The sequence below is a fragment of the Palaemon carinicauda genome, chromosome 29 (genome assembly GCF_036898095.1).
Source record: "Palaemon carinicauda isolate YSFRI2023 chromosome 29, ASM3689809v2, whole genome shotgun sequence".
Lineage (NCBI taxonomy): Eukaryota > Metazoa > Arthropoda > Malacostraca > Decapoda > Palaemonidae > Palaemon > Palaemon carinicauda.
The window spans coordinates 75,466,673-75,487,964 of NC_090753.1; the positions used below are offsets into that span (position 1 = coordinate 75,466,673).

Genomic DNA, 21,292 nt, shown 5'->3' on the forward strand with positions numbered 1-21,292 from the left:
AAAAATGTAATTTAAAAATGAATGAACACTAAAGAAAGAACGAAACCCCCGAAAGGAATCGTTCTACAAGCTGAAAAATTAACAACTACAATTAGATTCATAAACTAATTGAGACAAAAGTACGGCGTAGCAACCCCCCCACACGGAAAGGAAGCTACAAGGGCGTAGTAACACGTAGTAAAAGGGTGAACGACCTCAAGAGAGAGAGAGAGAGAAAGACCGAAGTCAAACTCTATCGCAACCCATAAAATTACGCCGTGGTGGCCTAACTGCCGAGGACTCCACGTAGAAATCGTACACTACACACACAACTCTGAAAAGGAAACTCACTGATTTCTATACTCAAATATATATACAAACATGAAAACATGTTTACATATATATTGAGTAAAAGAAAAGTAAGCGATTAAGTAAAGACAAAACAAACAATGGCTGCCAAGAGAGGACCAAGACAGAGACATCTGTCACAGTCAGAGCCAAAAGTGAAAGTGAGCATTCATCTGTGTGTGAGGGGGGGGGAGGGGTAGCTAGCTACCACTCCCCTACCCCCCCCCCCGCTAACTAGCGCGGGGTAATACACCCTCGTTAAATTCTAATGGCTCGCCACTTCAGCTGCGCTAAAAGGTAAACCCAATGTAAATAGCGTGGTTTGTATTTCGGTTACGGAACTATGACTTTTAACGGGAGTATGACTTCAGCAAAGATGGAACAGCCAATTATAAATTTACAGAGGTTATATATACAGTACAAACAATCATGTAAATTAGACCACTGTTTCATATAAAAACTATTGGCTAAATAACCAACTTGAAAATGACAAATTCGGAGATAATTTTTATTTTTCCTAACCATACAAACCTTAGCTATTTACATAGGGTATTACTTTCGGCGTAGCTGAAATGACGAGCCATTAGATTTTTAACGAGGGTTAACTACCCCCCGCTAGTTAGCAGGGGGTAGGGAAGGGGTAGCTTGCTACCCCTCCCCCCCCGCCCACCTTCCAGTCAGCAAGGCACTCACTTTTGACATTAGACCTGGGCCTTGAGCGTTGGGGGCTGGGTGAGTTGACCTGGGCCTTGGGCCTTTAGTGTTGGGGGCTGGGTGAGTTGACCTGGGCCTTGGGCCTTGAGCGTTGGGGGCTGGGTAAGTTGACCTGGGCCTTGGGCCTTGAGCGTTGGGGGCTGGGTGAGTTGACCTGGGCCTTGGGCCTTGAGCGTTGGGGGCTGGGTGAGTTGAAGCAGGAAGTGTAACTTAAAAGACTCAGGTTTGTATGGCTAGGAAAATTACGAATTACTTTCGAAATTTCTCATTTGTCCCTACAAGAATACAAAACATTGTCCTTTAAAAAAAGACTCTTTCTGAGGGGAGAAGGAGGTCCCTATGAACCATATTCTGGCTGGTTTAATATCCCTGAGAAATGCCAAAGCCCCTGGTTTTGCATAGGAATGAAGATGATGACTCCTGCCAATCTCCTAAGTCTAAGCATGGAGACTGCAGAGGCATTAGGTTAAGGCCATTCCTAAAATAAATGGTAATCAGTCATAAGAGAACCTTTCTCCTTGTATAGGATATGTTGTCCGAATGCATACATTTCTAAGAAAAGTTTGCATACATTTTATCCACCTCCCCTTTGTCTAGGGTTGGAAAGGGGTTATGCTTTCGCCCCTGTTTGTGTGAGTATGTGTTTGTTTGTGAACAGCTTCCTGGACACAATTTTAGTCGTAGAGTAATGAAATTTGCAGGGATTGAGTGTTATGTAAAAAGCTAGAAATGATTAAATTTTGGAAGGTCAAGGTCACAGTCAAGCAAAGTGTCCAATTCCTGTATTCAGCCATAAGTTTGGACATCGTTGTCACAGAGACTTCAAACTTTGTTCAAACTTGAGTGTATGAAAATCCACACCAATTAATACATGTTAAGGTCAAAGGTCAAGGGGCGAGCAAAACGTTGAGAAATAAGCTGCTGCAGCAGAGATCTGCGCTCTACTGAGTGCCCCTCTAGTTCTAATAATATTTTGTCTTAAAAGAAAGTTGCTTGGTTATGAAGCAATCCAATGTCCAGTCCAGCTCATGGCAGCCTAGAATGCTCCACCTAGAAAGGAGAAAGAAAGACGAGTAAGTGGTCAATCCTTCTGCCCTTCATTCTTAGCTTATTTCAAAACCTCTTCCTTAGACCAGATGCTTCTTGTCCCTTGAGAGAGCTAAGCTGGAAACATAATCTGTTGAACAGCCACCACAGGACCAACAGGTAAGGGTACTGTACCCCCAAGGAATTGTGGGTATATTCCAATAAGTAGTGAAAAGTAAAGGAAATCTGTGTTAGCTGAATCCTGTCTTGATACCTGAGCCACTGACAGGTTGTTCCTTAGTGCTTAGGAGGACCTTTAGAATGACTATAGTCCATTTCTTTTAGCGAGGCAGATTTGCACCGACTCGCAGCGGTGCCCTTTTGGCTCGGGAAAGTTTCCTGATCGCTGATTGGTTAGACAAGATAATTCAAACCAATCAGCGATCAGGAAACTTTTCCGAGCTAAAAGGGCACCGCTGCGAGTCGGTGCAAATATACCTCGCTAAAAGAAATGGACTATAGTGATATACTAGATGTCAAAAACTCGCCAACTCGCTATACTGAAGCTATGGTAGCCGATAAACTGTCTAGACTCTTAGATAGTCAAATCTTTGTCCAACGCTTATTTTAAAGGCTCGTATGGGGCACAATTAATGCGGAGGAGAACCGACGTCTGTTTTCCTCAGAGCTGAAATGCAAAGTGGCTTGTGTTGGCCACTGCGTTTCTGAGAGGAGTGGTGGGTCTACCTCCTGTTGGACCCACTAACCAGCAGAAATGTATCTGTATAGTAAAGAGCTGAAAGGTTTGCATTTAGTGCCACAACCAATCAAAAGAATCTAATAAAGACAAGACAAAGGAAGAGGCAGAACTCAAGAGGAGGAGCGCACACACTTCTTGTCAGCCCTCTTCGGGGTCGTAGTGTTGGAAACCAACGAGGATGCTCCCATGGAATTAAAGAGCACAGGGAACTCTTAAAAAGCAGTAGCAACAACACCAGCAGGTCTCACGTACTTTTGCGCTTCCCCGGGAGAAGCAGGAGTTGGGAAGACACTGCAAGGACAGACTTAGAAATCTTGGGAGGGGCAAAAAAAATTGTATCCGATTGACGGATTACCGGCAATGCCAAAGAAAGATCAACTTCTTTGGGTTCAGGATGTCATTGTTCAGTCACACATAGCAAGGGGATGACTGCAAGCAGATTTGCACATAAACATGTCAAATTTGCAGCTTATCCCAAAATCAACTGCATACCCTTGTTTTTTTCCCATCAATTTACCCAGGTTTATCCAAACAAAACAGCCTGTTCAAACACGTATCTAATGATGATGATAATGACAATGATAATGGTAATGATAATGATAATGATTATTATTACTATTATTACTAGCTAAACTACAACACCTGTTGAAAAAGCAGGATGCTATAACCCCAAGGGCTCCCACTAGAAAAATAATAGCCCTGGGAAGTTAGGCAATATGGAAATAAACAAAATATATGAGAAGTAAAGAATAACGAAAGAGAAAGCAAAAATAATAATACAGCCAAAATTTGTGAGGTAACATGAGTACTTGTATGCTGCTTGCAGCAAAAGTCAAGGGTCTGTGTCTAGATGGCAGACAGGTAGGCGTCCCAGACTTCCCCACTACCTGTCGGTAGTTATAACTACCGACAGTTGAAATATTAAACGGCCATTACAGCTTTACTGAAGTCATGCTCCTATTAAAGGACTGAAGTTTGTATTTGAGTAGAATATAAAGAACTCATAGATTGAGATGGTTTGGACATGTAATATGAAGCGATGAGGAAGAGTTGGTCAGAAAAGTAGTAGGCATGGAAGAGGTAGAGGGTTAACTTGTAGGGAGGCACAGGATATCATGGAAAAGGCTGGTAGATGAAAAAATAGGTCAAATGGAAGTTCAAGAAAGAAAATTAAAAGGATAAAAATGAAATGGAAAGAACTCATTTCACATATAAAATCATAAAGGGAAGAGCTCAAGTAAAATTGTCCAATATCAATACTACTGTACATTATTTGGGCTAAGTCACACATGATATGTATATTAACATCTGAAATTCAATAGTTTGTGCTGCTTATAAAAATCTAGATGATATTTCAACTGACCAATTAAGCAAGAACATAAATTCCTTAATGGTATGATTACCTACCATTACCATACAGTACAGTCATGAAAAAATCCTTACTTTTGAAATTTCTAAACCATATCCCACAAACAAAGCTGAGAGTCTTCCTGTTGATAAGATGTCACATATCTTCTGCAAGAAAACATTGTTCAAAACACGAAGACGGTGGGAGTTCTTTTCTCCCTTCATCTGCGGCTGAGCCAGAGCCGTTGGGTTTTCTAAAATTTTTGTATCGTACCATTTTCGCCTGTAAATGACAAATGAAAATGTCAAAATAGGTTATGTGCAACTACAAGCTTAAATTCTATTCCAATTGATCATCAATTCATTTATTTCTTGTTTGTATCTGAAACTAGCAATTTAGGATATCAGAAATTTTTTTAATGATTATTTTGAGTGCATAACATCAGACATTCTTAAACCAATTTGTATTTTTCCTAACGATAAAAATTTTATTTTCATTAGTAAAATAAATTTTTGAATATACTTACCCGATAATCATGTAGCTGTCAACTCCGTTGCCCGACAGAATTCTACGGAAGGGATACGCCAGCGATCGCTATACAAGAGGGGGGTGTACTCACAAGCGCCACCTGTGGCCAGGTACTGCAGTACTTCTTGTTGACACCACTTCAATTTTTCCTCGGTCCACTGGTTCTATGGGGAGGAAGGGTGGGTCAATTAAATCATGATTATCGGGTAAGTATATTCAAAAATTTATTTTACTAATGAAAATAACATTTTTCAATATTAAACTTACCCGATAATCATGTAGCTGATTCACACCCAGGGAGGTGGGTGAAAACCAGTGTACATGTATATCAAGAAGCTAAGTATCCCGTATTTCATATTATCAGTTATTCAAAATAACAATGAAATTACAAGTACCTGGTAAGGAAGTCGACTTGAGCCATTACTCTGCCTTAAATAAGTTCGTCTTCCTTACTGAGCGCAGCGTTCCTCTTAGGAGGCTGAACAACTCTAAGGTGCTGAAGTATCAAGGGCTGCAACCCATACTAAAGGACCTCATCACAACCTTTAACCTCGGCGCTTCTCAAGAAAGAATTGACCACCCGCCAAATCAACAAGGATGTGGAAGGCTTCTTAGCCGACCGTACAACCCATAAAAAGTATTCAAGAGAAAGGTTAAAAGGTTATGGGATTATGGGAATGTAGTGGCTGAGCCCTCGCCTACTACTGCATTCGTTGCTACGAATGGTCCCAGGGTGTAGCAGTACTCGTAAAGAGACTGGACATCTTTGAGATAGAATGATGCGAACACTGACTTGCTTCTCCAATAGGTTGCATCCATAACACTCTGCAGACAATGGCTCTGTTTGAAGGCCACTGAAGTAGCCACAGCTCCTACTTCATGTGTCCTTACCTTCAGCAAAGCAAGGTCTTCTTCCTTCAGATGAGAATGTGCTTCCCTAATCAGAAGCCTGAATAGTAAGAAACTGAGTTCTTAGAACTTGGAAAATGTTATTTTTATTAATAAAATAAATTTTTGAATATACTTACCCGATAATCATGTAGCTGTCAACTCCGTTGCCCGACAGAATTCTATGGAGGGATACGCCAGCTATCACAATACTAGAAGGGGGTGTATTTACCAGCGCCACCTGTGGCCAGGTACTCAAGTACTTCTTGTTGACACCTCCTCAATTATTCCTCGGTCCACTGGTTCTCTATGGGGAGGAAGGGAGGGTCGATTAAATCATGATTATCGGGTAAGTATATTCAAAAATTTATTTTATTAATAAAAATAACATTTTTCAATATTAAACTTACCCGATAATCATGTAGCTGATTCACACCCAGGGGGGTGGGTGAAAAACCAGTGTACAAGACTAAAGGATAGCTAAGTATCCCGTATTTCATATAATCAGTTATCCACAATAACAATGAAATAATAAGTACCTGGTAAGGAAGTCGACTTGAACCGTTACTCTGCCTTTAATAAGATCGTCTTCCTTACTGAGCGCAGCGTTCCTCTTGGGAGGCTGAATCAACTCAAAGGTGCTAAAGTATACAGGGCTGCAACCCATACTAAAGGACCTCATCACAACCTTTAACCTTGGCGCTTCTCAAGAAAGAATTGACCACCCGCCAAATCAACAAGGATGTGGAAGGCTTCTTAGCCGACCGTACAACCCATAAAAAGTATTCAAGAGAAAGGTTAAAAAGTTATGGGATTATGGGAATGTAGTGGCTGAGCCCTCGCCTACTACTGCATTCGTTGCTACGAATGGACCCAGGGTGTAGCAGTACTCGTAAAGAGACTGGACATCTTTGAGATAGAATGATGCGAACACTGACTTGCTTCTCCAATAGGTTGCATCCATAACACTCTGCAGAGAACGGTTCTGTTTGAAGGCCACTGAAGTAGCCACAGCTCTCACTTCATGTGTCCTTACCTTCAGCAAAGCAAGGTCTTCTTCCTTCAGATGAGAATTTGCTTCTCTAATCAGAAGCCTGATGTAGTAAGAAACTGAGTTCTTAGACATTGGTAGAGAAGGCTTCTTGATAGCACACCATAAGGCTTCTGATTGTCCTCGTAATGGTTTTGACCTTCTTAGATAGTACTTAAGAGCTCTAACTGGGCAAAGTACTCTCTCCAGTTCGTTCCCCACCATGTTGGACAGGTTTGGGATCTCGAACGACTTAGGCCAAGGACGGGAAGGAAGCTCGTTTTTAGCCAAAAAACCGAGCTGCAAGGAACATGTAGCCGTTTCAGATGTGAAACCTATGTTCCTGCTGAAGGCGTGGATCTCACTTACTCTTTTACCTGTTGCTAAGCACACGAGGAAAAGAGTTTTTAATGTGAGGTCCTTAAAAGAGGCTGATTGGAGCGGTTCAAATCCTGATGACATTAGGAACCTTAGGACCACGTCTAGATTCCAGCCTGGAGTGGACAACCGACGTTCCTTTGAGGTCTCAAAAGACCTAAGGAGGTCCTGTAGATCTTTGTTGGAGGAAAGATCCAAGCCTCTGTGGCGGAAAACCGCTGCCAACATACTTCTGTAACCCTTGATCGTAGGAGCTGATAGGGATCTTACGTTCCTTAGATGTAACAGGAAGTCAGCAATCTGGGTTACAGTGGTACTGGTTGAGGAAACTGCATTGGCCTTGCACCAGCTTCGGAAGACTTCCCATTAAGACTGATAGACTCTGAGAGTGGATGTCGTCCTTGCTCTGGCAATCGCTCTGGCTGCTTCCTTCGAAAAGCCTCTAGCTCTTGAGAGTCTTTCGATAGTCTGAAGGCAGTCAGACGAAGAGCGTGGAGGTTTGGTTGTACCTTCTTTACGTGAGGTTGACGCAGAAGGTCCACTCTAGGAGGAAGAGTCCTGGGAACGTCGACCAGCCATTGCAGTACCTCGGTGAACCATTCTCTCGCGGGCCAGAGGGGAGCAACCAAAGTCAGCCGTGTCCCTTTGTGAGAGGCGAACTTCTGAAGTACCCTGTTGACAATCTTGAACGGCGGGAATGCATACAGGTCGAGATGGGACCAATCCAGCAGAAAGGCATCCACGCGAACTGCTGCTGGGTCTGGAATCGGAGAACAATACAAGAGGAGCCTCTTGGTCATCGAGGTAGCGAATAGATCTATGGTTGGCTGACCCCACAGGGCCCAAAGTCTGCTGCAAACATTCTTGTGAAGGGTCCACTCTGTGGGGAAGACCTGACCCTTCCGGCTGAGGCGATCTGCCATGACATTCATATCGCCCTGAATGAGCCTCGTTACCAGCGTGAGCTTTCGATCTATTGACCAAATGAGGAGGTCCCTTGCGATCTCGAACAACTTCCTCGAATGAGTCCCTCCCTGCTTGGAGATGTAAGCCAAGGCTGTGGTGTAGTCGGAGTTCACCTCCACCACCTTGTTAAGCTGGAGGGACTTGAAGTTTATCAAGGCCAGATGAACTGCCAACAACTCCTTGCAATAGATGTGAAGTGTCCTTTGCTCCTGATTCCATGTTCCCGAGCATTCCTGTCCGTCCAGTGTCGCACCCCAGCCCGTGTCCGATGCGTCCGAGAAGAGACGGTGGTCGGGGGTCTGAACAGCCAATGGTAGACCTTCCTTGAGAAGAATGCTGTTCTTCCACCACGTTAGAGTAGACCTCATCTCTTCGGAAACAGGAACTGAGCCCGTCTCTAGCGTCATGTCCTTTATCCAGTGAGCAGCTAGATGATACTGAAGGGGGCGGAGGTGGAGTCTCCCTAACTCGATGAACAGGGCCAGCGATGAAAGTGTCCCTGTTAGACTCATCCACTGCCTGACTAAGCATCGGTTCCTTCTCAGCATGCTCTGGATGCATTCTAGGGCTTGGAAGATCCTTGGGGCCGACGGACAAGTCCGAAAAGCTCGACTCTGAAGATCCATACCCAAGGAGACAATGGTCTGGGATGGAACGAGCTGAGACTCCTCAAAATTGACCAGGAGGCCCAGTTCCTTGGTCAGATCCATAGTCCATTTGAAAATCTCCAGACAGCGACGACTTGTGGGAGCTCTTAAAAGCCAGTCGTCTGACGGAGCCGGACACAAGATCATGATACTGCTGCACAGTCTGTAAACTGTCAATCATGGGCAAGCGAGGAAGTACAGTGACAACCCGAATCTGTCTAGAATGTCTGGGTCGTACAGACAACTCCTTAATGGGTTGCTGAGGTTGCCGCACTGCGTCACAACAAGTCCCTTCTGTTGGTTGTTGAACGTCTTCCCCGTGACACATTGACTCCGTAAACAAAAAATCCTCTAACAAGGACTAAGCTTGGACTGCATGTCATGCAACACAGCTCAAGGTCTATGGGAGCAGGTGTGGTAACAGACGGGATTAGCGGCTGAAGTGGAACCATTACCTTCCCTGTAAGCATGTTATGCTTAAATAAAAGTCCATAAGAGGTTATGCAGCTAAAGGCTCCCTCCAAATGACAGAGTCCTCAAGGGAATATCAGAAGGAGGGAGAAAAGAACTTTCTCATCTACAGGGACCTTATCCTAGAAAAGCTAAGTTCTCTGAGAGAGGGTTCACTGGTGCAAAAGCAGCAGACTAGAAGGCAACGTTATGAAACTGCTTGACAGTCTAGTGAGTTGGCAACAACCCAAGATGTGTTGAGAAGCATGCGGTAAGGTATGCAGAGCATGATGTATGCAGAGTATGCTGTATGCAGAGCATGCTGTATGTAGAGCATGTTGTATGCAGAGCATGCTGAATGCAGAGCATGCTGTATGCAGAGCATGTTGTATGCAGAGCATGCTGAATGCTGAGCATGTAGTAAGCAGAGCCTGCTGTAAGGAAAGCAGAGCGTGTGCATGGCGTTTAACATTTCTCAGAAATTCCATGACCAGTGTTAGAGTGCTTTATGCATGCTTGCATGGGGTTTAAACCATGGTATGAAAATGGAGGTAAGGTATGCTGAACAGCAGAGTCAGAACGAGCTGGAACAACAATAGTTGTGGTTTCCTCTTCAAGACTCCGATGAGGGAACACCTGAGGCTCAGTCTGCAAAGGCTGAATAAAAGACAAGCAGAAGGAAGGCGCATGGGTGGAGGAGGCTGACTCCTAGCATGAGTGGTTGAACCCAAGGGTTGCGCTTGGCGGAAGCGGAGTAGCAAGTTCCAGTTCCTGTGGTGTGAGCGGAGCGCGATGAGGAAGAGGCTGCGCAGAACAAGGTAAATGTCTCGCAAGCTGAGGCTCCTGAGGCGCAAGGCTAAGGTGTTGTGGTGCTTGCCTTGTGGAGGGTTGAGCTCGCTGCAGCAAGAGCTGAGGAGACTGACTCATGGACGGGAGAGGTTGTTGTACCTCAACCGAGTGTTGCATCACTGGTGGAGCAGCAAGTGGAGGCGGAGGAAGAGAGGTATAATCCTCCTGATCCCAATGTAAAGGTTGCCTTAAGGAAGGCGGAGGCTGAACACCACAGGGAACAGCAAACTCAGCACGTGGCTCAACATCGTACGCCTGGCAGGTGGAACTGCTGGCAGGTGGTACTGCGATCAGGCGGAGCGAGTGTAGGTGGAGGGAGTGTAGGCGGAGGCGGAGGAGCAACACTCTTAGCCCGACACTCACGCATCAAGTCCGAAAGCTGTGCTTGCATGGACTGTAGTAGAGTCCACAACATCGTACGCCTGGCAGATGGTACTGTGATCAGGCGGAGCGAGTGTAGGTGGAGGGAGTGTAGGCGGAGGCGGAGGAGCAACACTCTCAGCCCGACACTCACGCATCAAGTCCGAAAGCTGTGCTTGCATGGACTGTAGTAGAGATCACAACATCGTACGCCTGGCAGGTGGTACTGTGATCAGGTGGAGCGATCATAGGCGGGGGGGAGTGTAGGCGGAGGCGGAGGCGCAACACTCTCAGCCCGACACTCACGCATCAAGACCGAAAGTTGTGACTGTATGGACTGCAGTAGAGTTAACTTGGGGTCGGCAGACACTAAGTTCTGCTGAGGTAAAGCCTTAACAGCAGAGATCTGTTGTGGCAGAACCTTACTCTTCTTAGGCGGAGTGTAATCAACTGATGACTGAGGAGAGTCAGAGCTAACCCAATGACTGCATTCGGGTTGTGAACTTTAACTTCGTACGTCTGGCATAGGTCTGGACTTAACGTTTAAGAGGTCTTGAGACCTGAGACCAGCGTTACTCTGCCTTTATTTTCTCCCCTAATCTCTTCTGCAGACGAGCAAAATAAGGGCTCAATCGTCTGCGGGTGGGAGTGACGGTCTCGGTAAGACACGCCCACAACCACCGAGAATACTTCTGTGCGCCGATCAAGGCCTGCTGAACCCTTATGCCCTTCGACATTGCTTCTCCCCTGGGCTTGGGAGCTTGCAAGAGGTCCCGGACTGGGAGGACGACTGGCGCGCACAAAAGTACCCTCACGCACTAATCACTTATCACTTTGATTTCTGTTTGCACTTATTTCACTGAACTCGAAACTTTAAGTGGTTTGTACCTGAAATACGCAATTCTATCCTCTCTCAAAGTTAGTAATTGCGAAAACAGAATTACAATGTAACAGAAAAATCTAATGAAAGATAATTCAGTGGTTGGAAAGAGACTAAACACTAGATCACTCTAGAAACGTTTAGTTTCTTCCCCTAAAGAGACTAGGGAGAAGAGCAAAAACGATAACGACGTTACTCGTACGCCTGGCAGGCTTGAATGAAACGTTTATCCTCTTTCTCCCTCCGTCTCTATCTCTCTCTCTCTCTCTCTCTCTTGACTTAGAACCTGAGAGAAGAGCCCAATCATATATATCGTTAAAACATATTATTGTTAAAGGAAAAAACTGAAAAGTTCCTTTATTAGGATCAAAACCATTAAGTTAAGAAAGAATGAACAAAACGCTAGACACAGTTACTCTTACTGCAACGTGAAACCGTGAACATTCTTTCTCTATCGTAACGATAGAGTGCAAGTTGAACGTTCTGAACGTCAACAACTGCAGAGACAAAACAAAACGTTAGTTCAACTTTGAAAACAGTACGAGACTGTCAAAGAAAATCTTTCAAACTCTGTGGCGGAAATAGCATAATATGTTAACAGGTAAAACCGAAATGACGGGCTCAAAGTTTATTAACTTCGGTAAAAGACCGCCTACTATTAGGAAGGTCGAATATAAACAAATATAAAAATTAATTTTAATGAGTTTATAATAAAAGGAAGTTAATCGAAGAGGCCTATAAGAGGCGGAGAGATATAAATAAATCTATAACTTTTGTTAAGCAAAATTAAGAAAGAGAGTCTATACTCTCTTAGACACCAACACTTCCGTCTAAGGGAAGGGTCGGCCATTGAAAGGTGAACGAGAGTTCATACTCTCTCGTCACCATAATTAATCAAATTAATTCCAAAAGCTAACTAAGCTAATATAGAAGTTTCCAGTAAAGCGACAGCCGAAATCAAAGAGAAATACTTCACCAAAGTCGTGAAAATACTCCAAGAACATAAGCGTATCCCAGAACGTCTTGCCGGAAGCACGACAGAGGAATAATTGAGGAGGTGTCAACAAGAAGTACTTGAGTACCTGGCCACAGGTGGCGCTGGTAAATACACCCCCTTCTAGTATTGTGATAGCTGGCGTATCCCTCCATAGAATTCTGTCGGGCAACGGAGTTGACAGCTACATGATTATCGGGTAAGTTTAATATTGAAAAAGAAGGTTTCTTGATAGCACACCAAAAGGCTTCTGATTGTCCTCGTAAAGGTTAAGACCTTTTTAGATAGTGCCTAAGAGCTCTAACTGGGCAAAGTACTCTCTCCAGTTCATTCCCCACCAAGTTGGACAGGCTTGGGATCTCGAACGACTTAGGCCAAGGACGTGAAGGAAGCTCGTTTAGCAAAAACCGAGCTGCAAGGAACATGTAGCCGTTTCAGATGTGAAAACAATGATCCTGCTGAAGGCGTGGATCTCACTTACTCTTTTAGCTGTTGTCAAGCACACGAGGAAAAGAGTTTTTAATGTGAGGTCCTAAAAAGAGGCTGATTGGAGAGGTTCAAATCTTGATGACATAAGGAACCTTAGGACCACGTCTAGATTCCAGCCTGGAGTGGACAACCGACGTTCCTTTGAGGTCTCAAAAGACATAGGGAGGTCCTGTAGATCTTTGTTGATGGAAAGATCCAAGCCTCTGTGGCGGAAAACCGCTGCCAACATACTTCTGTAACCCTTGATCGTAGGAGCTGAAAGGGATCTTACTTTCCTTAGATATAACAGGAAGTCAGCAATCCGGGTTACAGTGGTACTGGTTGAGGAAACTGCATTGGTCTTGTACCAGCTACGGAAGACTTCCCCTTGAGACTGATAGATTCTGAGAGTGGATGTTCTCCTTGCTTTGGCAATCGCTCTGGCTGCCTCCTTAGAAAAGCCCCTAGCTCTTGAGAGTCTTTCGAAAGTCTGAAGGCAGTCAGACGAAGAGCGTGGAGGTTTGGGTGTACCTTCTTTACGTGAGGTAGACGTAGAAGGTTCACTCCTAGAGGAAGAGTCCTGGGAATGTCGACCAGCCATTGCAGTACCTCTAAGAACCATTCTCTCGCGGGCCAGAGCGGAGCCAACCAACGTCAGCCGTGTCCCTTTGCGAGAGGAGAACTTCTGAAGTACCCTGTTGACAATCTTGAACGGCGGGAATGCATACAGGTCGAGATGGAACCAATCCAGCAGAAAAGCATCCACGTGAACTGCTGCTGGGTCTGGAATCGGAGAACAATACAACAGGAGTCTCTAGGTTATCGAGGTAGCGAACAGATCTATGGTTGGCTGACCCCACAGGGCCCAAAGTCTGCTGCAAACATTCTTGTGAAGGGTCCACTCTGTGGGGATGACCTGACCCTTCCGGCTGAGGTGATCTGCCATGACATTCATACCGCCCTGAATGAACCTCGTTACCCGCGTGAGCTTTCGATCTTTAGACCAGATGAGGAGGTCCCTTGCGATCTAGAACAACTTCACGAAAGAGTCCCTCCCTGCTTGAAGATGTAAGCCAGGGCTGTGGTGTTGTCAGAGTCCACCTCCACCACTTTGTTAAGCTGGAGGGACTTGAAGTTATCAAGGCCAGAAGAACCGCCAACAACTCCTTGCAATTGATGTGAAGTGTCCTTTGCTCCTGATTCCATGTTCCCGAGCATTCCTGTCCGTCCAAAGTCGCACCCCAGCCCGTGTCTGATGCGTCCGAGAGGAGACGGCGGTCGGGTTTCTGAACAGCCAAAGGTAGACTTCCTTGAGAAGAAAGCTGTTCTTACACCACGCGAGAGAAGACCTCCTCTCTTCGGAAACAGGAACTGAGACCGTCTCTAGCGTCATGTCCTTTATCCAGTGAGCAGCTAGATGATACTGAAGGGGGGGAGGTGGAGTCTCCCTAACACGATGAACAGGGCCAGCGATGAAAGTGTCCCTGTTAGACTCATCCACTACCTGACTGAGCATCGGTTCCTTCTCAGCATGCTCTGGATGCATTCTAGGGCTTGGAAGATCCTTGGGGCCGACGGAAAAGCCCGAAAAGCTCGACTCTGAAGATCCATACCCAGGGAGACAATGGTCTGGGATGGGACAAGCTGAGACTCCTCAAAATTGACCAGGAGGCCCAGTTCCTTGGTCAGATCCATAGTCCATCTGAGAATCTCCAGACAGCGACGACTTGTGGGAGCTCTTAAAAGCCAGTCGTCTGACGGAGCCGGACATAAGATCATGGTACTGCTGCACAGTCTGTGAACTGTCAACCATGGGGAAGCGAGGAAGTACAGTGACAACCCGAATCTGTCTAGACTGTCTGGGTCGTACAGACAACTCCTTATCGGGTTGCTGAGGTTGCCGCACTGCGTCACAACAAGTCACTTCTGCTGGTTGTTGAACGTCTTCCCAGTGACACACTGACTCCGTAAACAAAAAATCCTCTAACAAGGACTAAGCTTGGACTGCATGTCTTGCAACACAGCTCAAGGTCTATGGGAGCAGGTGTGGTAACAGACGGGGTTAGCGACTGAAGTGGAACCATTACCTTCCCTGGAAGCATGTTATGCTTAAATAAAAGTCCATAGGAGGCTACGCAGCTAAAGGCTCCTCTCCAAATGACAGAGTCCTCAAGGGAATATCAGAAGGAGGGAGAAAAGCACTTTCTCATCTACAGGGACCATATCCGAGAAAAGCTAAGTTCTCTCAGTGAGGGTTTCACTGGTGCAAAAGCAGCAGACTAGAAGGCAACGTTATGAAACTGCTTGACAGTCTAGTGAGTTGGCAACAACCAAAGATGTATGACTGAGAAGCATGCGGTAAGGTATGCAGAGCATGTTGTATGCAGAGCATGCTGTATGCAGAGCATGCTGTATGTAGAGCATGCTGTATGCAGAGCATGCTGTATGCAGAGCATGCTGTATGCAGAGCATGCTGTATGCAGAGCATGCTGTATGCAGAGCATGCTGTATGCAGAGCATGCTGTATGTAGAGCATGCTGTATGCAGAGCATGCTGTATGCAGAGCATGCGGTAAGGTATGCAGAGCATGTTGTATGCAGAGCATGCTGTATGCAGAGCATGCTGTATGCAGAGCATGCTGTATGTAGAGCATGCTGTAAGGTAAGCAGAGCGTGTTGCATGGCGTGTAACATTTCTCAGAAATTCCATGACCAGTGCTAGAGTGAGTAATATCGCATTACCGTCCATTGAAAGTGCACGTGCCGAGGGAATTGATTTAGACTATTTTGTTGATGAATTTGATAGCCGGCATGATAATCGTAGAATTAAGCTACACTAAATGTACTATAATCTACTTCACCTCAGGAAAGGGAAACTCGCCCTGTTGGCAACACTGCATTACTTCATGCATGCTTGCATGGGGTTTAATATCAACATAATATTTACCTTACATTCATAACTCATGATTCATTTTTGTTTTGAAGATATTTTGCCATATTTTGCGATTTTGTTAAAAATATATTGCAAGGAATACATATATATTTTTATATAAGTAATACAAATAACCTCCATTATCATAATGTTTGTGTAGGCATACATGTATATGATTACAAATGCAAGTTATGAAAGTAATGAGGTGTTATTATTGTCATTTGTTATTCCCAAGTTGAATGGGAAGAGGCTCAAGTTGAGGAGAAAGTGGCAGATGCATGCGTTGAGGTGGCTGACTCATAGCATGAGGTTGCTGCCTCAAGAGTTGCGCTTGCTGTAAGGGTTGCGGATGCGCAGTAGCAAGTTCCTGAGGAACGAGTTAAGGTTCCTGAGGTGTGAGCTGCGAGAGTTGAGGTAGCGGCTGCGCAGAACGCAGTTCTTGTCTCGCGAGTTGAGGTTCCTGAGGTGCTAGCCTAAGGAGTTGAGGCTCTTGCCTTGAGGAGGGTTGGGTTGTCGTACCTCAAGAGATTGTTGCCTCGCTGGTGGAACCGCAAACGGAAGCGGAGGAAGTAAGGCATAAGATTCCTGCTCCCATTGCTGAGGTTGCCTTAAGGAAGGCGGAGGTTGCTGCACACCGCTGGTAACTGGCAACTCAGTACGCGGTAAGGTATCCTGAGGAACCTCAACATCGTACGCCTGGCAGACTGGACTGCGGTGAGGCGGAGCGATCGCAGGAGGAGGTGTAACCTTCTCAGCCTGACACTCACGCATTAAGACCGCAAGCTGTGACTGCATGGACTGCAGCAAAGTCATCTTGGGGTCGGCAGACGCTAAGGTCTGCTGAGGCAAAGCCTTAACAGAAGATGAGGTCTGTTGCGGCATCACCTTACCTCTCTTAGGAGGTGTGCAGTCACCTGATGACTGCAGTCAGAGCTAACCCAATGACTGCATCCGGGTTGTTGAACTCTAGAGGTCTGGACTTTACGTTTAAGAGGTCTTGAGACCTGAGTCCAGCGTTATCTCCCCGAAATTTCTTCTGCAGACGAGTAAAATAAGGGCTCAATTGTCTGCGGGTGGGAGTGACGGTCTCTGTAAGACACGCCCGCAACCACCGAGGATACTTCTGTGCGCCGATCAAGGCCTGCCGAACCCTTTTGCCCTTCGACATTGCTTCTCCCCTGGGCTTGGGAGCTTGCAAGAGGTCCCGGACTGGGAGGACGACTGGCACGCAAGAAGTACCCTCACGCACAACACTGACACACTTTGCGCTAATCACTTATCACTTTTGAATTTCTGTTTGCACTTATTTCACTGAACTCGAAACTTTAAGTGGTTTGTACCTGAAACACGCAATTCTATCCTTCTTTAAAAGTTAGTAATTGCGAAAACAGAATTACAATGTAACAGAAAAATCTAATGAAAGATAAATAATTCAGTGGCTGGAAAGAGACTAAACACTAGATCAAATAAACTACGTTTAAAATCTCTCACCGCATAAAGCTTGAGAACAAGAATAAACTCTAGAAACGTTTACCTTCTTCCCCTAAAGAGACTAGGGAGAAGAGCAAAAACGATAACAACGTTACTCGCTTGAACGAAACGTTTATCCAGCTCTCTCTCCCTCCGTCTCTATCTCTCTCTCTCTCTCTCTCTCTCTTGACTTAGAACCTGAGAGAAGAGCCCAATCATATATACTCGTTAAAACATATTATTGTTAAAGGAAAAAAACTGAAAGATTTCCCAAATAAAAAGTTCCTTTATTAGAATTAAAACCATTAAGCTAAGAAAGAATGAACAAAACGTTATAAACGGTTTACTCTTACTGCAACGTGACACCGTGAAAATTCTCTCTCTATCGTAACGATAGAGCGCAAGTTGAACGTTCTGAACGTCAACAACTGCAGAGACAAAACAAAACGTTAGTTCAACTTTGAAACAGTACGAGACTATCAAAGAAATTCTTTCAAAAACATTAAAATAGCATAATATGTTAACAGGTAAAACCGAAATGACGGGCTCAATGTTAATTAACTTCGGTACAAGAAAAGACCGCCTACTATTAGGAAAGGTCGAATATAAACAAATATAAAAATTAATTTAATAATTTTATAAAAAAGGAAGTTAATCGAAGAGGCCTATAAATGGCGGAGAGATATAAATTAAATCTATAACTTTTGTGAGCAAAATTAAGAAAGAGAGTCTATACTCTCTTAGACACCAACACTTCCGTCTAAGGGAAGGGTCGGCCATTTAAAGGTGAAAGAGAGTTCATACTCTCTTCGTCACCATAATTAATCAAATTAATTCCAAAAGCTAGCTAAGCTAATAATAAAACTTCCTGAATAGCGAAAGCTGAAATCTTAGAGCAATACTTCACCAAAAACCGTGAACAAGACTCCAAAATTATAAGCGTATCCATGAACGTCTTGCCGGAAGCACGACAGAGGAAAAATTGAAGTGGTGTCAACAAGAAGTACTGCAGTACCTGGCCACAGGTGGCGCTTGTGAGTACACCCCCCTCTTGTATAGCGATCGCTGGCGTATCCCTTCCGTAGAATTCTGTCGGGCAACGGAGTTGACAGCTACATGATTATCGGGTAAGTTTAATATTGAAAAACCTTAGCTATTTATAGAGGTATTGCTTTCGCTGATGCTGAAAGGACGAGCCATTAGAATTTAGTGAGGGTTAACTACACATCTGCTAGTTAGTAGTGGGTAGGGGGGATTGCTAGCTACACACCTCACCCACACACCTGTGACTGAACATAACTTTTCTTGGAGGTAGGACTTCGACGGGGGACAGGGTTGTTGGGCAAGTATGTATAAATAGCTAAGGATTGTATTGTTAGGAAAAATACAAATTACCTTAAAATTTGACATTTGTTCAATAACTGGAATACAAACCAATGCTATTTATAGGGGTGACTCACCCATTAGGAGGGTGGATGTCCCTGCCAATCTGGCTTTTGGCCTTACCCGGGGTACTCCCTATTGTACAGGGTTTCGTGCATAAATAAGAAGACCCTAACACCTCGCTAAACCTGCTAAGCATGGTCTGCGGCCTACAAAAGCTGTGTGTGGTGATATACTAACGATGTGACTGTCACGGTAAAAGTTATTCCGAGTCTTGTAGGAAATAAACGAAGAGACCGAGACATTCCCAATACCACCTTGCCAGGGTATAGGGACGCAACAGTATTGGAGCAATACTATGTTACACAAGGGAGCAATGGTTTACCTGCAGAGGTTTGAGGTCAGCTTGTGCAGAGGATCCAGGATGGTGATTACCCCAAGAGAGGGGAGGATGAAGAAAGGAGAAGAGCAAGACATTACTTTTCATTCACTCAGACTAAAACCTGAGTAACCAATGCCCTTTACCTTCAACTACTTGTCCAATAATGAGCTTGAGATACTAAACCAGCTGTTGTGCAGCCACTATAGGACTGATAGAAAACGTATCGAGGTTCCTGTGTGTCACGTCTTGCAGGTAGTAGGTGATGAACGTTGTTTGGCGTTTCCACACACCCGCTTGCAATACCTGCATCACAGAGTAGTTCTTTTTGAAGGCCAGGGACATAGCTATGCCCGACATCATGAGCTCTGGGACGACGTGCTGGAGGAGGATTGGGATTCAGGGCAAGGTCAATGACCCTGCAAATCCATGGAGAGATTCTGTTCTCCGTGACCCTCCTCATGTTTCTGCCCGTGCTAACGGAGAGAGAGGGCATTTTTGGCTAAGCTGCTGCTGTTCTCTTGAGGTAGCGCCTCAAACACCTTATTGGGCATAGTAACAGTTGATCTGGGTCGTCAGTTACAGAGCAGAGACTCGTTATCCGGAAAGATTCGAATCTAGGATACGAAACCCCCGGATTCTGAGTCTTTATTATTAACATTATTATTAAATGCTAAGCTACAATCGTAGTTGGAAAATTAGGATGCTATATATAAGCTCAGGGACCCCAACAGGGAAAATAGCCCAGTGAGGAAAGGAAATAAAGAGAAATAAAATATTTTAAGTATAGTAACAACAAATAAATATTTCCTATAAAAACTATAAAAACTTTAACAAAACAAAAGGAAGAGAAACTAGATAGAAGTATGCCAGAGTGTACCCTCAAGCAAGAAAACTCTAACTCAAGACAGAGGAAGACTATGGTACAGAGGCTATGGCACTACCCAAGACTACAGAACAATGGTTTGATTTTGGAGTGTCCTTCTCCTAGAAGAGCTGCTTACCATAACTGAAGTCTCTTTTCTACCCTTGCCAAGAGGAAAGTAGCCACTGAACAATTACAGTACAGTAGTTAACCCCTTGGGTGAAGAAGAATTTGCAACAAACTCAGGGACGAAGCTGAAGCTCCCCTCTCCCCATCCCCTATAATGGGCGACGTCATAAGAGAGACCATGAAGTTCGCTAACTCGTTTGGCTGTGGCCAAGGCAAGCAGGAACACCGTCTTCCAAGTCAGGTGGCGATCTGTTGCCTGGCGTAATGGTTCATACGGGGGTCTTTTTAGGGACAGAATTCGAATCCCGTTCCATGGGGGAGGTCTCATTTCCGACTGAGGGCAGGTAAGTTCACTACTTATTTTGAGGAGGGAAAGTTCTAAGAGATGAGGAACTGTCCACTCCTTTCAGTTTAAAAGCAAGACTTAAGGCTGAGCAATAGCTTTTAACCGCTGAAACTGTAAGGCGCATTTCTTCCTGCAAATACACAAGAAACTCCCCTATTGCTGGAATAGTGGCATCGAGTGGATCGAGACCCTTTCCACAATAGCAACCACAGAAGACGTTCCACTTTGACTGGTAGACTGAAGCTGATGACCTTGGCAGGTATCCAGACATCCTTTTTGCAACTTAGTTGCGAAAATCCTCTCTGAGTGAGGAGATGCTGGATAGTCTCCAGGTGTGAAGACGTAGTGAAGCTACTGCCTTATGGTAGATGTTGACATGTGGTTGTCCAAGTAGATTGTGTCGTGGAGGAAGTTCTCTTCGTGACTCCATGAGGAGCAGCAGGTCTGGGAACATTCTGCGTGATGCCATAGCAGAGCTATGAGGGTCTTTGTTCTGGTCTTGTTGAGTACTCTTCTCATCAGACAAAACGGTGGAAATGCGTATGCATCGATGTTGACCCACCGTTGTAGGAATGCATCTTGCCAGAAAGCCTTTGGATTTGAGACTGGGCAGCAGCACAACGGGACTCTGAAGCTCAAGGCCGTTGCGATCAGGTCCACAGTTGGAGAACGCCACAAGGTCAGGACTTTGTTAGCTACTAGATGATCCAAAGACCATTCGGTAGTCACTATCCGAGATTCTCTGCTCAGGTTGTTGGTGAGCACATTCCTCTTGCCTGGAATGGAGTGAGCTGATAGTGAGACCAAGAGGACTTCTGCCCGTCTCAGTATCTCTACTGCTATATGGGATAGGGGCTGCGAAAAAGTACCTCCTTGTTTTTTCACTCATCACCACCACTGAGTGACCCACCAGGAACTGGTGGAACTCTTGAAGGGCCAGAAATATGGCCTTCATCTCTAGGAGACTTATGTGAAGGTACTATTCGTACTCTGACCAAAGGCCTAAGATCGTGTAGTGCAGGATGTGGGCCCCCACCCTTCTTATGATGCGTCTGAAAACAGCATCAAATCCGGAGGAGGGGTGAGAAGATCGACAGCCTTCAGCAGATTCTTGTCTGCCAGCCACCATGCGAGGTCCGTCTTTTCCTCTGATTTCATGGGAATCAGAGTGTCTGG

At 45.0% G+C, this 21,292-nt stretch overlaps 1 protein-coding gene across 1 annotated transcript in view; it reads right to left on the reverse strand.

The window, feature by feature from the left end:
• The window catches only part of LOC137622251 (uncharacterized), an 80,371-nt gene that overhangs the window by 39,414 nt on the left and 19,665 nt on the right, over nucleotides 1-21,292 (reverse strand). The window contains exon 2 of the mRNA XM_068352768.1: nucleotides 4,271-4,457. Within this exon, the coding sequence (XP_068208869.1) occupies nucleotides 4,271-4,457 (187 nt within the window). The remainder of the gene's footprint in view (nucleotides 1-4,270; nucleotides 4,458-21,292) is intronic.